The 25,827-nt window shown below is 36.4% G+C and overlaps 2 protein-coding genes across 6 annotated transcripts in view; one reads left to right on the forward strand and one right to left on the reverse strand.

Annotated features, from left to right (window-relative positions):
* The window catches only part of LOC125271747 (NACHT, LRR and PYD domains-containing protein 12-like), a 1,137,836-nt gene that overhangs the window by 386,960 nt on the left and 725,049 nt on the right, over positions 1-25,827 (reverse strand). The gene's annotated exons all lie outside the window — the stretch shown is intronic.
* On the forward strand, positions 6,521-17,882 carry wu:fj19g03. Of its 3 annotated transcripts, none has more exons than XM_048196030.1 (6): positions 6,521-6,834; positions 15,771-15,943; positions 16,776-17,225; positions 17,306-17,375; positions 17,460-17,495; positions 17,575-17,882. In XM_048196030.1, the coding sequence occupies exons 2-6, from the start codon at positions 15,787-15,789 to the stop codon at positions 17,642-17,644; spliced, it is 783 nt and encodes a 260-aa protein (XP_048051987.1). In that variant the 5' UTR covers positions 6,521-6,834; positions 15,771-15,786; the 3' UTR covers positions 17,645-17,882. The 3 variants fall into 3 exon arrangements, with proteins under 3 accessions (XP_048051987.1, XP_048051985.1, XP_048051986.1); XM_048196028.1 differs by having other exon boundaries at positions 6,523-6,834; positions 17,457-17,495; XM_048196029.1 differs by lacking the exon at positions 6,521-6,834 and adding an exon at positions 12,578-13,113 and having other exon boundaries at positions 17,457-17,495.

The following is a 25,827-nucleotide window of genomic DNA, read 5'->3' on the forward strand; positions in this document are numbered from 1 at the left end:
CACATAACGTAATCATGTTGGAAAGTTCACGTGTGACATAGTGGAAGTACCGCGGTAGGGCAAAAAACTCCATCTTTGAAGCTGCACTAAAACTGCAATTTGGACCTTCAACCTGTTGAACCCCAGTGGAGTCCACTAAATGGAGAAAAATCCTGGAATGTTTGCCTCAAAAACCTTCATTTCTTTTTAACTGAAGAAAGAAAGACATCAACATCTTGGATGACATGGGGGGTGAGTATTATCAGGAAATTTAAATTCTGAAGTGAACCAAATTGCATGCATTTAAAAGGAAACATGCACTTAGTCCAAAAATATGCAATAAAAAGGCGAAAGACGAAGAAGCGCTTCAAGATGAGTAATCCATGCAACCTTTAACTGTATTCTCTCACTCAAAGCACGACTGTAGCTGCTACATCAAAGTGATTGTAGTAACGCTCAATATATGGGCAGTAAAGTCTGTGATGCACAGAACTGTAGGAACAAACACATGATGATAAAACGTCATGGAAATGAGCAATAATGATGTCATCTATCCATATAACTACAGTTCAAACATTTGGGGTCTGTAAGATTTTTTAATGTTTTTGAAAGAAGCAATTTCTGCTCACCAAGGCTGCATTTATTTAATTTCTTTAAAAAATCTTTCTGAACAACTATATATATATATATATACAGTATAGTAAATATTACAGGGTGTGAAATGAGTTTTGTGTTATGAGGGCTGAATGCAGCTCATCCTCTCTTCAACTCACTTTTTCCTTCACCCTCAAAACCTTCTAATTTTCTACCTTGTCTTTCATTCCCTCCCACCTCAATTTTTCTGCTCATTTGCTCTTTCTCTCCCTCTTCCTATGAAGCAGTGAATCAGTTTTTTATCCCATTTTCTCTGTATTCTCTCATCCTCATTAAAATGTAAATGAATTTGATTGTAGAGTGCTAAACACCAACTTGCTTGTAACCTTATTGATTTACATTTCAATAAAAAGAAGTGAAAAAGAGAGTCAATGCAGGTGAGAAACCTTTATTCCTTTATAACAATTGCTCTCGTTGTACCATCATCATTATGTGATCATCAAGAACATTTGATTATTTTTCTTTGTTCTTTTTGCACCTTGACATGCAAATCAAAGTAGGATTAGTTCCACTTCCTCTGTTATAAAAAAAAGCTGCAATTAAGCCACTTTTTTGGGTTCTTTCCAACAGGTGACTCACATTAATAGAAACATCATAAATGAACACACTGGGGACTTGCATGCAAATGTGAAAATAATGAACAGTAATAGCATTTTGTTGGGGCCGTGGTCATGCTCATGAATTCATCTGTGGTGCTGATGAGGTTGATGAGTTTGAATCCAGCTCATGACATTTTGAGTCAGTTGTTAGTGGTTTTTGATCAAATAGGGTTAGTAATTTAAACAATATTAAACTTCAGCGCATTGCTCATCCAATTCTAGCTCAAATAATGCTGTTTGTTCACTCTGAAAAAAAGGTTCCAGAAGGGTATTTTTTGCAGCGATGTGATACAAGAACCATTTTGTATTTCCCAAAAGAATCTTTCAGTGAACAGATCTTAAAGGAACCTTCACATCTCAGGCTACATTTACACGACAACAATGTATTAAAAATGGAAACGATTTCCCTTTGGGTTTTTCACGTACAGACAACAATGTTGTCAGAATGATCCCGTTCATACAAATCTGTATAAAACGCTGTATTATTCATGCCAGGCCAGTAGGTGGTGAGGTCACTTTGTAAAGAAACACCACGGGCCCTATCATACAGCTGGCGCAATGCAACGCCAGGCGCGACACAAGTGTTTTTTGCAAGTTTCAGCCTGACACAGTTATCATTTTCACGTCCAGCACCACATTGTTTAAATAGCAAATGCACTCGCACCCATCTGTTCACTCATGGGCTTGCTGGTCTGAAAACAAGGTGTGTTCAGGTGCATTGTTGGCATGTTGCTATTTTGAGGCAACTGTAAAGTCAATGGCGCTTATAGGAGGGTGTGCAATGCTGCAGCAGCAGCAGCACACAAACATGCCAAATATTAAAAATAAAAGGATTCCTCTCTGGAGAAGCATTCAGTCTTTCTGCTTGCAAATTCAGCCATGTAAATACCCAGGTGAAAAAAAAGTACATTTCTATAATGTACTTAAAGTGCTCTATTTTTGTGCACTAATTTTGTACTTAATATACTAAACATTCTTCTTTAGTACTTCTTAAGAACATCTAAGTGTACTCAACTGTGCTATTTTGAGACAGCATGAAATATGAACTAAAATGTGCTTTTAATATACTATCTTTGTATTTAAAAATGTATTTAGTTAACACTGTGGGTTCACATGTACTATAAGTAGTATCTTTATATTATAGAAATGTACTTTTTTTTTCACCTGGGTAGCGAATCCACCATGGCTTTTAAATGGAATGGGAGATGAGACTCTGATTGGTCGTTATGCCTAAAACACACTTTTGGACCATGCATCTGGTATGATGACCATTTTTCCATCGTTAAGCTAGCAAAATAGGATTCGGACAGTGCATTTACGCCATGCGCCAAGCATCAGACCATGTGCTTAGATCGTTAAAATAGGGCCTTATGTTTCTGTAGACTGAACAAACATGTAATATGCACGTGCATCACGTCACCGTCACAAATTCGTGTTTTTGTAGTTTACATGGAGATCTTTTTCAAAAATGTGCACTTTTTCAAAAGTTTGCGTTTTCAGGCCCACAATGTTGTCAGTAAATGAGCGGCCATAACGCATAAAAGTTTTCCATTTTTAGTTGAAAACGCTGTTGTGTAAATGGCCCCTAAATGTGAAGAATATTTAAAAATTCTAAAGAACCTTTTTCCACCATAAAGAACCTTTTGTGGAACGGAAAGTTTCCTTTATTGTTAAAGTTTTATGGAAACTTGATGCAAATAAAAAGCCGTTATTTTTAAGACTGTTGAGGAGAAGCCTTAAAACAGGTGGAAAAATCCCAGATTTACATTGAAGGAGGGACCCAAACCATAGATAGAGACCAGAAGATCACAGAGACTTGAGTAAACAACCAGCCAGCAACCCAGAACACACCACACTCTTAAAAATAAAGTTTCTTTACTGGCATCAATGGTTCCATAAAGTACATTTAACATCCATGAAACCTTTGCATTTCACAAAAGATTCTTTATAATGGAAAAAATGTTCTTTAGATTATAAAAAATGTTCTTGACCCTAAGAATAATAAAAAAAATGGTTCTTTTAAGAACCATTTACTAAAAGGTTCTTTGGGAAACACAGAATGGTTCTTCTATGGTATCACTATGAAACCCCCTTTTTGAAACCTTTATATTTCCAACAGCGTAGGAACACTTTAGCATTGAATTGCCAGCTTTTGCATGAGCAAACACCACTCATATTTTCTTCAGAATCACTTCATGTTTGAAAAATGAAACATTAAAAGTCCCATTCACGCATACACATCATTTATGCTGAGCACGGTTTTCATTTCTAATTAAGAATTCATTTTGATATTTTTTTTTTATTATTATTGAGGGCAATAATGTCAAAAAAAAGAGAGAATGTCTCTTTGAATCTGAGCCAAACTCTTTCCTCACACCAGCCACATATTGCAGATAGTATTATCCTGATTGTGTAACCAAGTGTTTCTCCTACACTTGAATCACTAAGATGCACAACACAATCTGCAGACAAGTGGACATCTTGTTAATTTGAAGCTTGATAGACATTGTAACTGTTTGTGTTTTGTGTTTTTCACAGAAAAAAATGGGTTTGGAATGACAACCTACGGGTTTGTAACGTCATGAGGGTGAGTAAAACTACATTGTAATTTTTGGGTGAACTCTCCCTTTAACTGTAATGAAGGCGAGAGACAGCGAGGGTCGATTACTCAGTGTTCCTGCAGCGGAGGGACGCAGGAGTTCAAGGTGTTTGAAACAGGTGCGTCAGCTCCTCGGGGAGCATCGCTGTCATGGCCTTCTCATCCCACACCATCGAAATAATCACACATTACATAAGAGCATCTTCATTATTAAAGATTTCAGTCACAGCACATTAAAATCACAACGCTTTACCTGAACTTCAAACTGCGGGGTCACCAAGACAAGGCCTCCAGAGAATGTCACTTACAAAGTGAAGGATCCAGCTGCACCAAAATAATCAAGTGCGTCTAAGCAATATATAAATCACTGTCATAATGACACTGCATTAGATAACATATCAAAGCAAGTGTCATTTATTTTAAAGAAATAAGCGCAAGGACACTTTTCAAGTACATTTGATGCTGAATTTGTGTATAAAGTCTGCATGTAGTGTTTTGTGTGGTAGAACAGATGAATAACAATCAGAAATAACTTTTCTGGCCTTATTAACGGAAAGTTTAAATAAAGAACGGGGATATATTTAAAGAGTTGTTCACGTGCAGACTAGAAATCAATGCAAGCAGCCCATAAAACATTGACACAGGACAAACAGTAGCTGTTCTTGAGATTGTTACCAGTGATAAACACACAGACACAGCAGATGATTTGCAGCGTTTGTGCTCCTCTGTGAATGCAGGCAAGATGATGAAGAAGAAACAAAGCAATGAGCCACGAGAGGTTGTGGAATATAGTGATTTTACCACTTTAGGTTGTTTACGGTTGATAGGCAACACAGCAATTTGCCTCAATATTAATGTGCGGTTAAAGGTGTGTATATATATATGGACTCAGAGGTGCCAATTCATGTGTGAAAATGATTTTTATGCTCCATCACAACCATTCTTTCACAATTTGAGCCTAATGAATCTTGGCTTTATCATCCTGGAATATGTCCATGATACATCTTCCAACATGTTTGTGTAAGAAATGAAATTGAAATTGACTAGCGCAAACATTAGTAAATCGCGTTGCGTGATTCATTTAACCTTTTGAGCGGTACGGTCCCACATATGGGATTTAGAATGTTCAGCGACGTCACATAACTGCCAGATTGAAAATGTGCTTTTTTGCTTTGGCTGCGAGATGGACGCAGCTCTTGTCATATATCACAATATGCAGTGTTTTCAGCCACATAACGTTTCTTTTAAGGTTTCAGACATTTAAATACGCATAAGCACCATTAAAACAATATATTTAGAGTTTATAAAATACACACTGATGTCAGACTTCAGTGGAAGGAGCAATAACAATCCATTCAAATACAATTTGCCAACATTTATTCATATCAGACACACATAATGGGCCCAAGTAACTACAAAGTTTACTCTATTATTCTTCCAGTTCACCAGCCACTTACTTGCATATATTTCGGGAGAAACCGATGAATTCACGTGCTATAAATCCGACTGACAGGAGTCTGCGAACTGCAGGGCAAACTAAGATGGTGGCGCCCATCTCGCGTTATAGATCAAGATAAAGATCATTTATAAAGGCTTTTAAACGACAAAACACACTCACTTACACATATTTGAGAATCGGAATATCAGATAGTTGATGACATGGTAAGCAAGTTTGTGAATATTTTAAATAAACAAGGAAAAACAAAATAATAGCGATCCATCTGTCATACAGTGTTATTGTGGCTGCGTTCAGCGCTCGTGACACGCAAGACGCGTCGCCATGGAAACATTAAAGGCAAACGTTCTAAAATAACGGTCGCCTTAAAAAAACTCACTCTGGGGGGACAGTTAGAATATTTTAAACTCACGCTCAAAACGGTTAAATGCGTGATTCATTTAAATCCTCCCATAAATTTTGCGTCTGAAAGGGAAACTCCTACAAATGCATATGCAATAAGGTCAGCCACAAAAACAACTCAGTCACTCAAAAACATGCCTTTTCAGCACTAATTTTGCACTACATGTCTTTAGTAAATCCTGACAGTAGTTTTTTTTTTACGCCAAAAGAGGATTTGTACTTGCTCAACATTTAAATGGAATACAGTGTTTGCTGTGGGCTATCAGAGATCCTCTGAACCCCTCCACCTCCCCAGCTCCACCTGCCTAGATCTGATACAGGATTTATTTGTGTCTATTTATGCAGCAGCAGCAGCATGTCTTACATGCTCACAGCAGATCTAGTCCATCAACACCAAATACATTAACATTACCATATTCACTACCATGCTAAAATCATTTTGAGAGTTGGCATGACGTATAATTTAAAATGTATGTATAATATATATTTATATATTATATTTTTATTATTTAATTACTCTGTATATTTTATCAACCTAGGTGTTTCCTATATACCGGGGGCTTATTTAATTGATATTAAATATTGAATATTTAATTGATAATATTTAGCATTATCTTATTAAATTGCTTTGATATTATTTAAATTATTGTTGTTTTTAATTAATCGCACGCATACATGGGCGTCTTTGGTCATTGTGTGACATCTTATGTTGCACCATGAGTGCCATGTCTTTAAAGAAATGTAAAGACTTGAAGCTCTTGAGACACATGCGTTGTGCTCTGTTTTGCTTTTTAAAATTCAAGATTTGTCGTGAACTGTTTCGTTTTGCATCTAAATGTAACTCTCACAGGACAATTTCTGCATTACATTCTCATTAAGATATTATTTTACATAATTACTAATCTTTCATCCTTTTGAGGACTGTTGGCTGATCAACACAATGTAGCTTTACTACCTCAGTGGGCACTTTTAGTCAGGCAAATTCTGATCCACACACAAGGATCTCAAGGCCTCAGTGGAGAGAGTTAAGTTGTAGAGCGTCACAGAAGACTGGATTGTTCCTACACCAGGGCTGTTTATTAACTGTGCAGGCTTTAAGAAGAACAGAGAGAAATGAGGAGATACCAAGAGATATAATTGAATTGGTGAGTAATCCTCCTGCTTGAAAATGTCAAGTGTTCTTTTGTGCTTCTGTGTGTGTGGGATTAACATTGCTCTCTGTCAAACCTTACTGAACCTCAATTACAAGAACTTTTACACACACACACACACTGAAGAGTCATAAATTACACAGTAAATCAAGCCTTGAACATACAGAGCTTCAAAAGGTCAGCTCACTCAGTAAAGCTAAAAATAAGTTTCTTTGATTTACTCAAATTTCGTACATTTGTTTCTTTTTGATTAACACATCAAATTATTTTAAATCAAGACTAGACTTGTGCAATCTCTGCATAATGTGCAGATTCATTAAAACTTAATTTAATTTAATTGAAGTCCTCCTGTGGTGAAAATCAAGTTTTAATGTTGTTTAAATGTCTATGTGGTGTTTTAAACATGCTTTAAGACAAAACATGTGCAAATTCATCAGTCAACACCATTGCTGAGTATTTTCTCTTTAAAACCGCAATGAAACAAGACAGTCTCAAACCCGCGATTTGAAATCGCTGGTGTTTCTTACGTCACAAACTACCTTATAACCAATCACGTCAACGTGATTAGCATATCATTAACTATGACCGCTCTGAAGCAGGAAAGTCTCGAGAAGCCAAATTATCCTCGTATATTTTTCTGTTGATATGAAAAATCGTGTAGATTTAGCAACATAGTGAGTGTATGTATATTATGATGTTATGACGAACTGTCTTTCTCCACTGACATTCTGAGTTGTTAAAAGTGTTTCTAAGGATGCTGATTTTAAGAAGGCAGCTGTTTGACATGGTTTATGTAACATTAGCAACATATTATTAGCAGCTGTTTGATAACAGAGTCAAGCCAAAGGCTAATCATATTAGTTGCAGTCATGTGTCCCACGTTGTAAAAAAACGATACCATTGTGCAGCGTTTACCTCAGTAAGTTAACCAAGTGGATCTTAAAGGTGCCCTAGATTATGTTTTTAAAAGATGTAATATAAGTCTAAGGTGTCCCCTGAATGTGTCTGTGAAGTTTCAGCTCAAAATACCCCATAGATTTTTTTTAATTAATTTTTTTAACTGCCTATTTTGGGGCATCATTATAAACGCGCAGATTTTATGCTGCGGCCCCTTTAAATCCCGTGCTCTCCGTCCACAGAGCTCGCGCTTGCCTTGAACAGTGCCTTAACAAAGTTTACACAGCTAATATAATCCTCAAAATGGATCTTTACAAAGTGTTCAGCATGCATGCGTCGGATTATGTGAGTATTGTATACTGTTATATTGTTTACTTCTGATTTTGAATGAGTTTGATAGTGCTCCGTGGCTAACGGCTAATGCTACACTGTTGGAGAGATTTATAAAGAATGAAGATGTGTTTATGAATTAAACAGACTGCAAGTGTTTAAAAAATGAAAATAGCGACGGCTCTCTTGTCTCCGTGAATACAGTAATAACCGATGGTAACTTTAACCACATTTAACAGTACATTAGCAACATGCTAACGAAACATTTAGAAAGACAGTTTACAAATATCACTAAAAATATCATGTTATCATGGATCATGTCAGTTATTATTGCTCCATCTGCCATTTTTCGCTATTGTTCTTGCTTGCTTACCTAGTCTGATGATTTGGTTGTGCACATCCAGATGTTAATACTGGCTGCCCTTGTCTAATGCCTTTCATAATGTTGGAAACGTGGGCTGGCATATGCAAATATTGGGGGCGTATTACTGTTACGTAACAGTTGGTGTTATGTTGAGATTCGCCTGTTCTTTGGAGGTCTTTTAAACAAATGAGATTTATATAAGAAGGAGGAAACAATGGAGTTTGAGACTCACTGTATGTCATTTCCATGTACTGAACTCTTGTTATTTAACTATGCCAAGATAAATTCAATTTTTCATTCGAGGGCACCTTTAAGCTTATGCGTGGAGGTGGGGCTAATTAGCATATTCATAGATCCACGTATACTAAATGAGGCAAGGGTGTAGAGTTACATTCAAGCTATTTTAGGGCATGAAGCATTTTTTTTTTTCACAGGAAAAAATGTTTAAATGTGTCATTTTGGTAATCATAGATGGTTTAAGATTATTGACCACAAGCGGAAATGTAAGCTTGTAAGTCTAAACTTGAGGTTTATCCTAATTTGCAAACTTATGCACTATTCTATGCTGTGAGTAGTGTGTTCACACTGAAAAAAATGTGCACTTTAAATACCCAGAAGATGCACTTAATTAACTAGGTGTGGAATGTTAGACTTCATAGGTACTCAACTGTCACAGCTTTAATTGCGTAGCAGAGGGGGAGAGGCTCTCATGACAAAATAACCTTATAACGGTCACACACTACACAGTTGACTGCATGTGTTATAGTGCATCATTTAGCTTTAATAGCATTCTTGCTTTTAAAATCTGACTGACAATCATGCCATCACTATAACATTTGCATTCCGAGTCCATTTGCATATAGAATTGTGTTTGGTCTTTTGTGTTTTGCATAAATTTAACCTCTATCTCTGCATTTACTCAGAAAAGATGGAGTCATGTTGTGTTATGATTCTCTTCATCGGCCGACAGGAAACTGTAAGTTGTTACAATATCTTTTAAAAGACCTAAATGTTGATATTATGATTTAAACATGTATAACTGAATTAGAACAAAATACAAGTAAACTAGGGTGACAAGCACTTCTTTGCTCAAGTACATTTTTTTTTTAAATAATTCATTTACATGAACTGTCAAACATAGCCTACATGAAACGGATTTACCAATGTTCCTTTTGAGAGAGAGAGATTGCATTTTACAAGAATATTTTTCAGTTTGTGATACCATGTGAAGCTACTACTCTGCAACTCATTAAAAAAGTAGCTTGTTATTGAATAAGCTTCACCTTTTTTAAAATAGCTGAGCTGCTGGATTGCTAATGAAATATGAAGTAAAGTGAGTCGCCCTGCAGTTTTTAGTTAGCCTACTTACTCCTCAACATTTAATTCACTCAGAACCAAAGCCTAAAACCTAAAATGACCTGAAATTTCAACTTTTTTTGCTAGCTTGCAAGCACTGCTTTTCTTTCTGCTAATGCAAATCTACTTCTCTTTGTCCACTAGAGGAATCAACACGGTTTATGTTCAGCGCAAGGTCACTTTGAGCACAAGACACAATGAACGACCTAATGATCAAATCAGATTTTAATGAGATGTGTGCGGATGGAGGAAGCCTTCACACTCAGAAAACACATGCGTTATCCATCATCTGAATGGCCCAGCGTGCTTATCTTATGAATAAATACACTCAAAATGCAAGTGTTGACATAGCCCCCTACGATACTAAATAGATCAGAGTTTAAAAGCACTTCCAAAATGAATGTCCAAATCATCTACTTTCTGGTCAGACAAGAGAGAGAAAAAAAACAGCTAAGGTCTCGCTCACCCAAGTATGTAGGTGACAGATGAAGGTTGTTAAATTTGACATTTGCTTACAAAGTCTGTAGGCGTCAAACCTGTGTCTGCTAAGCATCTGACTGATGTTCAGTTTGATAGAGGTAAACTCTGTGTGCTCAAATAATAATGCAGAAAAATATTCCGTCAAGTCATGTATGCTGCAGGTTTGGCATTAGAAATTGATGTCAAATTTGGTGTAGCAAGGACAGTCAGGTTATTCAGCAATAGTTATTCCTGTTCTGTCAGGTTTATAAATCTTAAAGGGCTTTTTACACATTTCAAATGAGTAAAACAAGCCAACATTTAGTCTTAAACTGGGTTTGTAGTTATGGGTAAATTAATTTCTTTGAATTGAATTTTAATTCTATTTCCTTTCAAATTTGCATTGTAATTCCAAAATTCACAAATTGAATCAGAATGTATGATGATGAAAACTATATTACCTGACCATCTTTGTTTATGGTCTCCTTTGTAACAAATTATATAATTAAATTTCTGTAAACACTGTTACAAAGAACACAAACTAATCTAAAAAGCAAAGAGTCAAACTGCCCAATTAAATGAAATACTGATCACAATAATGGCGACCAAACATTTTCAATAAAACATCAACATCTAAACCTGTTAATTCCCAAAAAGAACTGTAGACTAATGACAGAAATAAAGTCAGTCTGTTTAGTAATAAGAGAGATTTAGGGCCCTATTTTAACGATCTAAACGCAAAGTGTAAAGCGCACGGACGCAAACTAGCAAACAAATTGTTAATGTTAACAACATCAGCGTTGCGTGACTATGTGTATTTAGTGTATATTAGCGTTACCTGTAGATTTCAATTTCTGTAGCCACTCCGCAGTCCAAAGTCTTTTGCTTTTGACTAGGGGTGAATCTCCAGTTGTCACTGATGATTGTCATTTGGACCTTTCTGGATTACAATCCGCCATCAAAATGATAAGTGTAATTATTTCAGCTGCTGTGAGAAAAGGCTATAAATGATCCGCTACCAGCAGGGTACAGAGGAAATGCTGCATGCTCAAATTTCCAGCGGAAATCCGCCATGTCGCTCTTATTATAAAACATTATTACAGGCTTACTGTTGTGAATCGAGACAAGATAATGAGATGGCTGGCTGGTTATGTAATCGCTCAAAAATTGATTTTGGATCATTTTTAACCAAAAAAGTTACGGACTGCAGCTTTAAATGAAATTTCAACATTTTTTCAATATTAATTGTGAGTGCAAAAGTGATGTTGACAATGCCAGAGGTGTAAAGTATTTGAGTAAATGTAATTAGTTTCTGTATTTAAGTATCTTTTTAGCTACTTTGTAGTTGTACCGAGTATCAAAGATATTGGCAACTTTTACTATCTACTTGACTACATTTTGAACAAGTAAATGTACTTTTTACTCCACTGCATTTGTGATGAGTAATGCAATTACAGATTACATTTTTAATGACAGTTAACTTTTTCTGCAGCAGTTTGTTTCTGATTTAAAGAAGCGATATCGCCATCTAAGTGCATTGAAGGTACTATATCTTGTGTGTTTTTCCTTTACTCACTCAAACTTGTCAACAAGGCTACTTGAAGTGAATGTAAGTGCATTAGCTCAGGTAGTTTCTAAACGCAGGTGTTTGATTTATTAGATGAGGAAATGACTGCAGCTGGTGATGAGGCTCAAACCAGCACATACAGTAGACTTTGACTATTTAATTTGACTTCATATTGTTTTATTTATCCGCTATATTGACAAGACCGTTTTCAAGGATATTGGTTTATTTATGGCCACTTGAGCTTAACTGAGACTTGAGAGTTTGTAGACGTTTAAAAGGTTGTTGTGTCGACCTTGATTTATTGCACTATTGAGGTGTTCAGTTTTGATTTTAGAAAATAAACTTGATTTCTCATCTTACAATTCAATTGTTTATTTTCACTGGCATGTCTCTCAGGACTAGTGCATCTCTGAGCCTACATTCAGCATGAGTAAAACACTTAAGTACTGTTAAAATCAGATACTTTAAGACTTTTACTCAAGTCAAATTGGAATTGGTTACTTGTAACTTGTAGTGGAGTCATTTTCGATGTAAGGTATCAGTACTTTTTCTCAAGTATGGTTTTCAGGTACTCTTTACACTATTCAGTGCAGTAAACGTTGATGCATTAACATTGATTTAACATTGTCTCAATGGTTGCTTGCTATCTGGAAAGCTTTTGTGCTCTTGAACAACAATAATTATAGTGCAAAACAAAATCAAATTAGTTATTTGGGACTCCTCGATCAGTATTTCAGCAGTGTAAATGGTTCAAAAACATTCCAGGGCCAGATAACATCTTTACGAAAGCCTCTTTAATGCTGTACTGTTGTCACAAGGAGGGATTTGTAAACGTTAGAGGCAGTAAAACTAAAAGTATAACAGTTCAGTTCTGTGGTTTGCATTGTACCAAAACACTCAACGAAGGAAAATGTCACTTATATATTTAGTTGATTCAGAAGTGTGTTTGCTGCGCTGCCATTATTGACACTCTGCATTAGTGTTTCTCTATTTGAATAACCCACGTCACTGCGCGACTATGTGGCTCTTATCAGGTGACAATAAGAGTTTAAAAATGTGGAGTATTTAAACACCCCTTAAGTACACTGTCAGGGTTACAAAACTGAAGGAAAACCAAAGGTAAAGCAACAAGGAAAGAATGAAGCTTTTGTCACAGAGGCTGACCTGCCTGTCCTAAATATTGGTCTTGGTGTGACCAGCGTACAGTACTGATATGATTACAGGTCACTGCTACGTATATAAGAACTACCTGCAAACCAGTGAGGAATCTCCAACAAGCATCTTCTCAACAAATCCTCTGGTAAGGTTAAAGTAACTGTACTTTTCATACTTAAACATTTGATATTTGAAAAACAAAAAACATGATTAATTATGTCTGACAGGCACTGGCTGTCCTCATGTACTAGGTTTAGTTTGTTTCGATTCAGGAAGGTTTATGTAACGTACTTTAAAGTAGCTTCTTTCTAAATGGTCTCGTCTCTGCATCTTAAAAAAGATTTGGAGCTCTAATGTGTCAATTGGAGCTAATTTTTAAAGTGTTTTCTCTGCACAAAGTGACTTAATTTGAGGCTGAAACAGAGGAAAGTGTCACCCGGCGTGTTTATCTTACAGGGGCTGTTGTCTGACAAGCAATTGTCATGCTTCTTTCTCTCCTTATAAATGTGTCTTACGTCTTTTGGGCACATAAACATCTGCCCACTCAGCGTGGTTTCCTTTTATGTCTTCTCAGACACACTCAGTCCTTTTCTGGACTGAAAACAAATGAGAGGGAGAAACAGGAATAAACAGAAAATCTTGATGTATTTGATTGTCGTTGTTAATTTGAGTCATTTTTGGGACATTCATCTTTTTTCATTCATTTTCTGTCAGTTGTGTGACATTGTATTTGCAACCAATGTGTTTTAAATGCCTGTTTACACCAAATATGGTAACTTTAACAATAACAATGTAGTTCTAAGTATAAAAGAACAGCAGAATCCAAACAACAACTATAAAGATAACGGCACAGAGGAACCACGTCGTTAAAATCACTTTCAGGACGATTGTTTCCAGCTGATGAATGATAAAAAAAAATGACAGCCTATCAGAAAAAAGTTCTGAAAGTCATTCCATCGATGTCGTTCCTCTTTGCTGTTATGATTATAGTCGTGTGTGGACTCAGCTATTCATTTAACCTATATTTAGAATCATTTTTAGAACTACATCTTTATCGTTACAGTTGTCCTTGGTATGAATGGGACTTAATTATATGGATAACTATATCAGTGTCCACATCAACGGAAGATATTCTGTTTATTAGCGGGCGCTGCAGAGCAGTTCACTGCAGTCGTTTGCCGCTTTAAAACCTCTTGTCATTCTTATTGGCCGTCAGTGATTTTTATTGTTCATCAGGAACGAAAAGGATAGTTTTTGTGAAAGCGGATTGTTAGGATTTTAATAAGATTACAGAAACTTATATATATATATATATATATATATATATATATATATATATATATATATATATATATATATATATATAGACATGAATTTCTGTAGTTTCTGTATCCACACAGCAAAAATTAACTGTCCTGGCAGTATATGTGAGACCATACTCAAGAGTGTTAAAGTGTTAAAGGTGCCGTAGAACGTCTTTTTAAAAGATGTAATATAAGTCTAAGGTGTCCCCTGAATGTGTCTGTGAAGTTTCAGCTCAAAATACCCCGTAGAATTTTTTTTTTTTTTAACTCCCTATTTTGGGGCATCATTAAATACCCTCAAAATGGATCTGAATGAAGAATGAATCAAAAAGAATGAAGTTGTGTTTATGAATTATACAGACTGCAAGTGTTTAAAAATGAAAATAGCGACGGCTCTTGTCTCCGTGAATACAGTAAGAAACAATGGTAACTTTAACCACATTTAACAGTACATTAGCAACATGCTAACGAAACATTTAGAAAGACAATTTACAAATATCACTAAAAATATCATGTAATCATGGATCATGTCAGTTATTATTGCTCCATTTGCCATTTTTCGCTATTGTTCTTGCTTGCTTACCTAGTCTGTTGATTCAGCTGTGCACAGATCCAGACGTTAATACTGGCTGCCCTTGTGTAATGCCTTGAATGTGGGCTGGCATATGCAAATATTGGGGGCGTACATATTAATGATGAATGGTGTTATTTTGAGATTCGCCTGTTTTTCGGAGGTCTTTTAAACAAATGAGATTTATATAAGAAGGAGGAAACAATGGAGTTTGAGACTCACTGTATGTCATTTCCATGTACTGAACTCTTGTTATTCAACTATGCCAAGATAAATTCAATTTTTAATTCTAGGGCACCTTTAAAATAAGAGTGTTTAATGAAAACTGAAACAGTGTTAAAGTTAATGAGATAATTAAGTGATTAACTGAATGATAATTGACCATTATTGAAGACACCTGATGATAACAAGCAGAAAATCAGGAGAAATTCACTGTCGCAATCATTGAGATCAGTGTTTGCTTTAGTTGGGCTCTTGACCCTTGACTTTTTAATATAATATTTTGTTTGGGCTGTTGTAACTGAGTTATAACAGCCAGACAAGCAAAGAGAAAAGATGATAAGGTGTTTTCACATGATCATTATTTGACCTGAATCACTGAACTCATTTAGAGCTCAATCTCTGAGTTAGATTTACATTATTGATTACAGCAGCGCTGTGATTCTACAGCAGAAGATCAGCTTCTTCAATATAATCTGAAGGATTTATCAAAAGTTGTTCTTTTAAGGTATCTTCAATAACGGTCAATCATCACTCAATTAATCACTTAATCATCTCATTGACTTTTACACTAGCTGCTTCAGTGTTAATTTATCACTCTTATTTTAACACTTTAACACACAGTATGGTCTCACATTTACTCCCAGGAGAGTTCATTTAACACTGGAGATTTTGCTGTGTACTGATTGTCTCATGTTTGATCCACAGCGTTTTCTCAGTGAAGATGTTGGCAGCTTTGGCTCTGGTTCTGCTGGTGTTCAGTGTGACTGAGGGACGGATTCTGAGTAAATGTGAGCTGAAGGAGCAGCTGGAGGCAGCTCAGATTCAGCAGATTAGGGCCATGGGAGACACAACAACCGTGGACAAACTCATCGCTAGATGTGAGTGACTCTTTCTGCTAAAAATGACCAAACATCACAACACAGAAAAACTTTTAATGGCTTAGTTCACCAAAAAATGAAAATAATGTAATTTATTACAAACCCTCATGTCATCCTCACCCATAAGACCTTCGTTCATCTTCAGAACACAAATTAAGATATTTTTGATGAAATCTGATGGTTCATTGAGGCCTGCATAGCCAGCAATGACATTTCCTCTCTCAAGATCCATTAATGTACTAAAAACATTTGAATCAGTTCATGCTAGTTCAGTGGTTCTGTATTATAAAGCAATGAGAATAGCCTATTTTTGTGCGCCAAAAAAAACAAAATAATGACCTTTTTAACAATATCTCGTGATGGCCGATTTCAAAACACTGCTTCATAGCGTTATGAATCTTTTGATTCAAATGAGTGATTTGAATTGCATATCAAACCGCCAAAATGCCAAAATCACGTGACTTAGGCGCTCGTAAAGCTCCGAAGCTTCATGAAACAGTGTTTTGAAATCGGCCATCTCGTCGCTTTATAATATTAAGGTAAAACCACTGTACTCACATGAACTGATTTAAATATGTTTTTAGTACCTCAATGGATCTTGAGAGAGGAAATGTCATTGCTGTGAATGCAGGCATAACTGAGCCATCGGATTTCAACTAAAATATTTTAATTTGTGTTCTGAAGATGAACGAAGGTCTTACGGGTGTGGAACGACACGAGGGTGAGTAATAAATTACATTATTTTAAATTTTGGGTAAAGTAACCCTTTAAATCCCATTCACAGTTTTACATAATCAAGTGTCCACAAATGATTTTCTTCTCTTTGTTTTAGTTGTTTGTAATGTGGAAAACACTTCCGGCTTCAACACCAGCCTCGTCACCAGCGTCCAGATCAACCAAGATGAGATCAGACCCCCGTTCCAAATTCCTCCCAAACCAAAAGACAAAAAAACACCAGCAAAGGAAGAAGATGATGAGAAAATGGAAGAGGAACACATAATCCCTGTTCAACCACAAAGTCATCCCAAGGGAAGACGTGGAAGATCTGTCCCTGAGGGCAAGTCCTTTGAGATACTGTTACCAGAAAAGGTCCCCGCTGACTTGTCCGGAAGCGGTTCGGAGGCGTTGTCCGAGGAGGACAGCTCCGGAGACAGCTCGGAGGAGGAAGAACGTGAAGATGTCATTGCCTGGAACCTGTTGGGAATCTTCCAACTGAGCAATCGCGTGGCTTGTGATTGTGGATCGAGCGGATCGCTAAACCTTTGTGGTCTGGAGTGCAGCGGTGAGTGGAGAAGAAATGTTCCCAAAATTCCCGAACAAAGACATATATTTTCAAGCTATGTCTTTCTTTTATCTTGACAGCTCTCATCAATGATGACATCACCGATGACATCGCTTGCTTGAAGACTTTGGCGGGAAGCCACGGCAAGTTGTAAGTTTCAAACACTCAAAACCAAATGCGCAAATGCACATACGATCAGTTGCAGATTCAACCCCAATATCTTGTTTCCAGCAGGGGCTTCAATCCCAAGAAGAGATTCCTCACTAAGATGTGAGTATGAACTCCGTGATTGTTCCTGCGATTGACCCGCAGCTCTGAGCTCTAGTACATGTGTATTTATGTGCTTCAGGTTGGCAGTGGTGCTGGTGAAGGAGTGTCACTCTGTCGTTCCTTCTAAGTACTTCGCTGAGTGTTCTTAAAACATCCCAACGGATGAAGATCCCATTCAACGGCTGGAACAACCATCTTCACCACTGAAGCTGTTTTTCACAGGTTACATTTTCACATGAAAGACCCATGAACTCAAAATTGGACCTTTAGTTTATGTGTCAGCTTTAAGATCATTTATATTTTAATGTACTCCTTAAAGGATTAGTTCACTTTCAAATTAAAATTTCCTGATAATTTACTCGCCTCCATGTCAAGATGTTCATATCCTTCTTTCGTCAGTCTAAAATAAATTAAGGTTTTTGATGAAAACATTCCTGGATTTCTCTCCATATAGTGGACTTCAATGGAGCCCAAACAGTTGAATGTCAAAATTACAGTTTACAGCGATCACAGATGAGGAATAAGGGTCTTATCTAGAGAAACCATCGCACATTTTCTAAAAAAGTTTCAAGTTTTAACCATAAATGCTCATCTTGAACTAGCTCTCTTCTTCTCTATTTGAATTCCGGCAGTGTAGACACTGCTAAGTGTATTACTGCCCTCCACAGGTCAAAGTTTGAACTAAATTGTCATATACACTATGCTAGTGCAAGTATATAACAATTAGTTCAAACTTTGTCCTGTGGAGGGCAGTAATACACTTAGCAGCATCTACACTGCCGGAATTCAAATAGAGAAGAAGAGAGCTAGTTCAAGATGAGCATTTATTGTTAAAACATATATATATATATATATATAAAATGAGTGATGGTTTCTCTAGATAAGACCCTTATTTCTCGTCTGGGATCATTTAAAGCCCTTTGAAGCTGCACTGAAATAGTAATTTTGACCTTCAACCGGTTGGGCTCCATTGAAGTCCACTATATGGAGAAAAATACTGGAATGTTTTCATTAAAAACCTTAATTTCTTTTCGACTGAAGAAAGAAAGACATGAACATCTTGGATGACATGAGGGTGAGTAAATTATCAGGAAATTTTAATTTGAAAGTGAACTAATCCTTTAACACTGACAGAATTGAATAATAATAAAAAAAAACTAAACAGGTTCATCCATATTTTTGTTAAATAAAATGCTCTATAGAAAGAAAATATCCCACGCTCTAAAATATACATAAAGACTTGTTTATGACAAGAAATAGCTTTTAGAAAATCATGATTCATGGCTGTGACAAACTCAAAGCGTCTGGGGGGGAAAAAAAACAAGCTAACTCATGGGCTCTGAGTTTTTAACTTCTCAAGGTTAGATGAGTTCATTTTGAGTGGTTAAAAATTTTGTTTCTTGAGGTACGTTTGCCTTCCCACTTTTTGATTTAATCTAGGTACTTTTATTTGTTTCTTTATCATAATTAGTTCTGTGATCTCAATCACATCTGTTCTGTTGGCACTTTGAAGATCTCTCTTTGTTCTCATTCTGCAGTATCTCAAAAGTTTGGGGTCAGTAAGATTTTCTTGTTTTAATACTTTGATTCAACAAGGATGCATTAAAGGGTTAGTTCACCCAAAAATGAAAATAGTGTCATTAATTACTCACCCTCATGTCATTCCACACCAGTAAGACCTTTGTTCACCTTCAGAACACAAATTAAGATATTTTTGTTAAAATCCGATGGCTCAGTGAGACCTGCATTGACAGCAAGGTCATTTCCTTTTTCAATGCCCAGAAAACTAGATATATATAAAACAGTTCATGTGACTACAGTGGTTCAACCTTAATATTTTAAAGTGATGAGAATACTTTTTGTGCGCTAAAAAACAAAAACAAAATATCTAGTGAAGGGCGATTTCAGAACACTGCTTCATGAAGCTTCGAAGCTTTACGAATCTTTTGTTTTGAATCAGTGATTCGGAGCATATATCAAACTGCTAAAGTCACGTGAATATTTGAAATTTCAAAACACTTATGACGAAGCCTCGTTTACTGAAATCACGTGATTTTGGCACTCCAAACCACTGATTTGAAACAAAAGCTTCGAAGCTTCATGAAGCAGTGTTTCGAGATCGCCCATTACTAGATATTGTTGAATAAAGCCGTTATTTTTTTTTTTTTTTTTTGTGAACAAAAAGTATTCTTGTCGCTTTATAATTGTAAGGCTGGATTATTTTGAACCAATAATCAGAAAAAAAAAGCAGTTGAAGGATGACCTGCATAATTCAGTTATTTATCTGACTCCAATATAATTAATCTGACTCAATTAATTTTTACCTCTTATTCATTAAAGGTAAAAGTCTTTCTTACTGATAGGAAAACGTAGGATTTAACCTGAATGTTTAAATAACAAAACAATCAATTTAGCTTTCAACATTATCAGTTACAAAAGGAAAGATTCTCAAAACCTTTAAAGCAGGCAAACTTATTTATTAAGTTACATGTTTAAATATACTGAAACAACATATTGTATAAAAAAACTTTACGCTGTAACGAATAATGCACTGCTGTGCAGAAGAGGCCGTAAAAGCCTTTCTTGTATCAAGAGGTTACGCATCGGTGTGCAGGAGTGGCAGGGTTAAAGCCTTTCTCCCTGAACATCAGTTACCTTTCCTTCTTATACCCTGAGCAAAGCATTGTTATATATGAGTGGAATACAAACACCAAAACCAAGTGACAGGAAACCAAAAGATATGGCAAACGGGTGCTGATGAAGAAGGAGAGAAGTAGCCTACATTAACAGTGCATGTTTAAGCAATATCTTTGTACATTATGTCTCCATTAAGTACCATTCAGTTCAGTTTATAAGCTGTCAAATGAGACAAAACATGACAGTTAGAAAACACTAGTAGATAAATAGCATGTTGAAAGTCATTGAGGTGTAAACGACTCTGTCTCTCCAGACAGAACCATCCTGGAGTGTCCCAACAGTCCTCAATCAGCATATTGATGAATCCCTCGCACTAGATGATGAAGGCCATTGTGCCACGTTTAATTCACATGTATACCTTTTAAAGGGATTTCTGAAGTACTAGAGCAGTAAAGAGTTCTACCCATATTTGCTCAGCCCTACAAAATATTAAGGTTGAACCACTGAACTCAGATGAACTGTTTTAAATACATCTCTAGTAGCTTTCTGGGCATTGAAAAAGGAAATGATCTTGCTGGCAATGCAGGCCTCACTGAGCCATCGGATTTTAACAAAAATATCTTACTTACTAGTGTCAGTAAAGACATTTACATGTTACAAAATATTTCTATTTTAAATAAATGCTGTTCTTTTGAACTTTCTTTTCTATTAAGTAATGAATCCTATATAAAAAAAATCACGTTTACACAAAAATATGAAGCAGCAGCACAGCTGTTTTCAACACTGATAGTAATAATAAATGTTTCAACATAAATGTAATAAATGTAAATCATCATATCAGAATGATTTCTGAAGGATCATGTGACACTGAAGACTGGAGTAATGATGCTGAAGATATAGGAATAAATTACATGGTTATTTATTTCACAATATTACTGGATTTTTATCATCTTTGGTGAACATAAGGGACACATTTTTTTGAACGATCATGTACATCTTTAGCTTCCCTGTGATGTACTAAATGTCTGCTTAGATAATAAATTTGGACTCCAGATGAAGGACGTGTTCTGATAGAGTGTAGTTTTGTAGAGATGTTTTTAAAAGCCACTGTGAAGACTGTAAACCATCACCATAGCTGATCTTTAACAGCACGCAACTGTCTTTAATTGTATTGTCACTAATAATAATGTCAAAAACCTCAGGGCTCAAGTTGTTCTTTATTTAAACCAGAAGAAAAAGAGTTTGTTGTCCACGTGTGATCAATAACTCTCTGCGATGACAGAATCTGCAGGTTTGACATCATCTATTGAGGTAGACTTTGAATCACTTGACACGCAAAACCTCTAAACCATTTCATTCCCCATGAGCCCCGAGCACTGTAATGACCCTGTAATTTTCTCTGTGCTTTTCAAGTAGCCTGTGGACCTTCAAGAGCTGACCGCTCGTTCTCGGGTCACTCGACAAAGGTATTGGGCCGTAATGAGAAAGAGGGTTAGACCTGGAAAACCTTTATACCATAAGGAATAAATTGAAAAGCAGTGAAATGGAAAATACAAAATGAAAGGTTAATAATTCAGGATTGTTTCGTAGAGCCCATTTTGCATCTGCATTCGTGAACGGGTTGAGCAGAATCCAATAAATCAGTGGTGTATATATTTTCAAATTAAATTCTTTTTGTTTAGCCTTTTTTTAAAAAAGCATTTCAAGTTGATATTTCAAACAAGTCATTTGGGAAATAACCAATGCCTCCAGAATGAAATTATGGAATATCCATAATTTCATTTTGTGTGTGTGTGCAGGTGTTTGCATCCACGTTTGGGCTCAGTTGTATATATATTAATCTATTTTCATAGAAAAATAACACGAATTTGCTTTAAACAGACAAATGCAGCTCCTAAACCAAATTCCTCATCCAAAAATTAGAAACTTTATTTGATTGGAAGAGCGCTAGGTATTTACAGAGAGACAAGCTTAAAAGGTATGACATTTGAGAAACCGTGGGTGTGAGCTCTCATCATCATCACACCCCCGCCGGCTAAACAAACCTCACCACAATGAAGAAATTCACTAAAAAACATTCCGACAACAGACTTCACAGCAGCGGCTGAAACTGAACAACACTCTGTGAGAAGAAACACAAATGTGTGCTTTAATTCTTACCCTAAAGCAATGAACACTACAAAAAGAAAGTCAAAACAACGGTTACATAATTTACATATATACAAATGCTGTGCTGATTTGTTTTTTAAGCATTTCTTGTGAAAAGATTATGACTAAACATGCAAGAAATAATGTTTTTCTAAATAACACCAGAAGTGGCAGGACTGTACTTATCCATAGACATCAGGGGACTTTTTTCTGTGTTAAAAAATGATCACTATTGAACTTAGTCATTTAGCAACACATTTATTAAAATAACTTACAAAAGTCTACAACACCCATTAGTGCAGAAAAGTAAGAGAGAGAAGTATATAGGAAGCATCTTTTTCATAATTCATAAATGCGTAATACTGATTGCGTATGAAATTTAGATGCATACACCAGTCAGGCATAACCTTATGAGCACTGACCAGTGAAGTGAATGACACTGATTATCTCTTTATCACGGCACCTGATATATTAGGCAGCAAGTGAACATTTTGTCCTCACAGTTGATGTGTTAGAAGCAGGAAAAATGGGCAAGCGTAAGGATTTTAGCGAGTTTGACCAAGGGCCAAATTGTGATGGCTAGACGACTGGGTCAGAGCATCTCCAAAACTGCAGCTCTTGTGGGGTGTTCCCGGTCTGCAGTGGTCAGTATCTATCAAAAGTGCTCCAAGGAAGGAACAGTGGTGAACCGGCGACAGGGTCATGGGCGGCCGAGGCTCATTGATGCACGTGGGGAGTGAAGGCTGACATGTGTGATCCGATCCAACAGACGAGATACTGTAGCTCAAACTGCTCAAGAAGTTAAAGGGTTAGTTCACCCAAAAATGAAAATTCTGTCATTTATTACTCATCCTCATGCCGTCCCACACTTGTAAGACCTTCATTAACCTCTGTGAGGCCTGCATAGGGAGCAATGACATTTCCTCTCTCAAGATCCATAAAGGTACTAAAAACATATTTAAATCAGTTCATGTGAGTACAGTGGTTCAATATTAATATTATAACGCAACGAGAATATTTTTGGAGTGCCAAAAAAAACTAAATAATGCTTATTTAATGATGGCCGATTTCAAAACACTGCTTCAGGAAGCATTTGAGCGTTATGAATCAGCGTGCCGAATCAACGGTTCGGAGCGCCAAAGTCACGTGATTTCAGCAGTTTGGCGGTTTGACAAGCGATCCAAATCATGATTCGATACACTGATTCATTATGCTCCGATGCTTCCTGAAGCAGTGTTTTGCACCAAAAATATTCTTGTTGCTTTATAATATTAATATTGAATGACTGTATTCACATGAACTGATTTAAATATGTTTTTAGTACCTTTATGGATCTTGAGCGAGGAAATGTCATTGCTCCCTATGGAGGCCTCACGGAGCCATCGGATTTCAACTAAAATATCTTAATTTGCGTTCCGAAGATGAACGAAGGTCTTACAGGTGTGGAACAGCATGAGGGTAAGTAATTAATGACAGTATTTTCATTTTTGTGTGAACTAACCCTTTAATGCTGGTTCTAATAGAAAGGTGTCAGAAAACACAGTGCATCACAGTTTGTTACTTTGACACGTACCACCTACCTAAGCATTGTTGCAGACCATGTACACCCTTTCATGAAACGGTATTCCCTGGTGGCTGTGGCATCTTTCAGCAGGATAATGCTCCTGCCACAAAGCAAAAATGTTTCATTTTTTCATTTTCATCCAAATCAATCTAAATTTTATATGCAATTCAAATAAACCTTAAATTTATAGGTCTAAATATTTTTTAGTGCCTGACCCACCTAATAGTAATTTTTAAATGTGCACACTGCCCACATCTATATGCATGAATAATCTCCTTCTCTATCTTAGATAACTGTTATTCAGCAGTTAGTGGAATTTACCAATTAGACTGGATTGCTGTCCCTTCAGGCCTCCCTGATGTACATTCAAGCGTAGAGAGCTGAAAATTATTTTTTGCATATTTGTGCACATCTTAATCTAAAAAACTTTATGTGCCAAAAGCGAAGGTCTCAATCACACATCTCCCACCCAGAGCGTGTCACGCATAAAATCATCCTTCTGTGTGCGATGAGACCCATTATCATCCACTGTGTGATTGAAATGAAAAGAGATTGGCTTAACTGCAATCGCTCAAAGACATTAACGTCTAGCGGGTCCCTTTAGCTCACTGAATATTGAGTCTTATCACATCATAATTTAAGGTGAGAAAAAATGGAAGTGCATCATCTGATTACAGTGTGAATGTTTAATGTTTAAAGGTTGGTGTATTTTAATGTTGGTGTATTTCACTTTAATGATATATAGAGTTATGAAATGTAAAATATACAGTCGCATAAATGTATGGCTGCAACATTGTCATTGTATTTTCAAGGTAAACTGGTCGCGAAAGTTGCAGTGAAATAAATAAGATGTCCAGTGCGTCATCCAGTATCTTATTTTGAGTCTTCATAAAGTCCAATAAAGTAACAAAACTACAGGGCTGTTGTTCCTCTGTCCAATTAGTCCACAGGGAAATTATCAAAGAAGAAGGGGGAAAAATATGATAAACGTTGGACGTGTGACTAAAAATTGGATGAGCGCAGGTTGTTAAGCTTGTTAAATGTGTGCATTTGTGTGTGTCCACTATCTTCAGATGTTTAAATGTATTACAGAATAAAAAAGACGCCAAATTAAGAGACGCAATCACAGAAACACGCACACAGCACTGAAAGTTATTAGAGGAACACACACTGCAGCCACATTAAAGCAGTAAATGAGGCTCTTGGGAAATGATTGTAAAATGCATGAAAAAAGTGTGCTCAAACTTGCAAGTCGGGGTAAATCGGGACACAGATGTGTTCAGTTGCCAGTTTTTAATGGCAACCTAATTAAAGGATTAGTTCACTTTTAAATAAACTTTTGCTGATAATTTACTCACCCCCATGTCATCCAAGATGTTCATGTCTTTCTTTCTTCAGTCGAAAAGAAATTAAGGTTTTTGATGAAAACATTCCAGGATTTTTCTCCTTATACTGGACTACAATGGGCACCAAACGGTTCAAGGTCCAAATGAGTTTCAGTGCAGCTTTAAAGAGCATTAAACGATACCTGACAATGAATAAGGGTCTTATCTAGCAAAACGATTGGTCATTTAAAATAAATAAATAAAAAAAAGTTTAAGTTTCATAAGCACAAATGCTCACCTCACTCTGTTCTGCGATGCGCGTTCATGATGTCACGTAATACGCAATTACGTTGAAAAGGTCACACTTGACGTAGGCGGAAGTACCAACTCAGTGTTTACAAGTAGTGACGGGCAGATCGAGGCTTCGTGAAACACTGAAACAGTTGAAGCAAATGTGCCGTAATGATTCGAGGCTTCGAAACAATCTGACACCCGTCTCCACGGTGACCCCTAGTGGTCAGAACAGTGGAAATGCAACAAAACTCAGGCCAAACATGCATTAAAAATACCCTTTAACAAATGTATTGCAAAAGTTTTATTGAAAGTAAAATCAATCAAATGGAATTAACTAATCATCTAATAAGATTAAATATAGAGT

Source organism: Megalobrama amblycephala, linkage group LG7 (assembly GCF_018812025.1).
Source record: "Megalobrama amblycephala isolate DHTTF-2021 linkage group LG7, ASM1881202v1, whole genome shotgun sequence".
NCBI lineage: Eukaryota > Metazoa > Chordata > Actinopteri > Cypriniformes > Xenocyprididae > Megalobrama > Megalobrama amblycephala.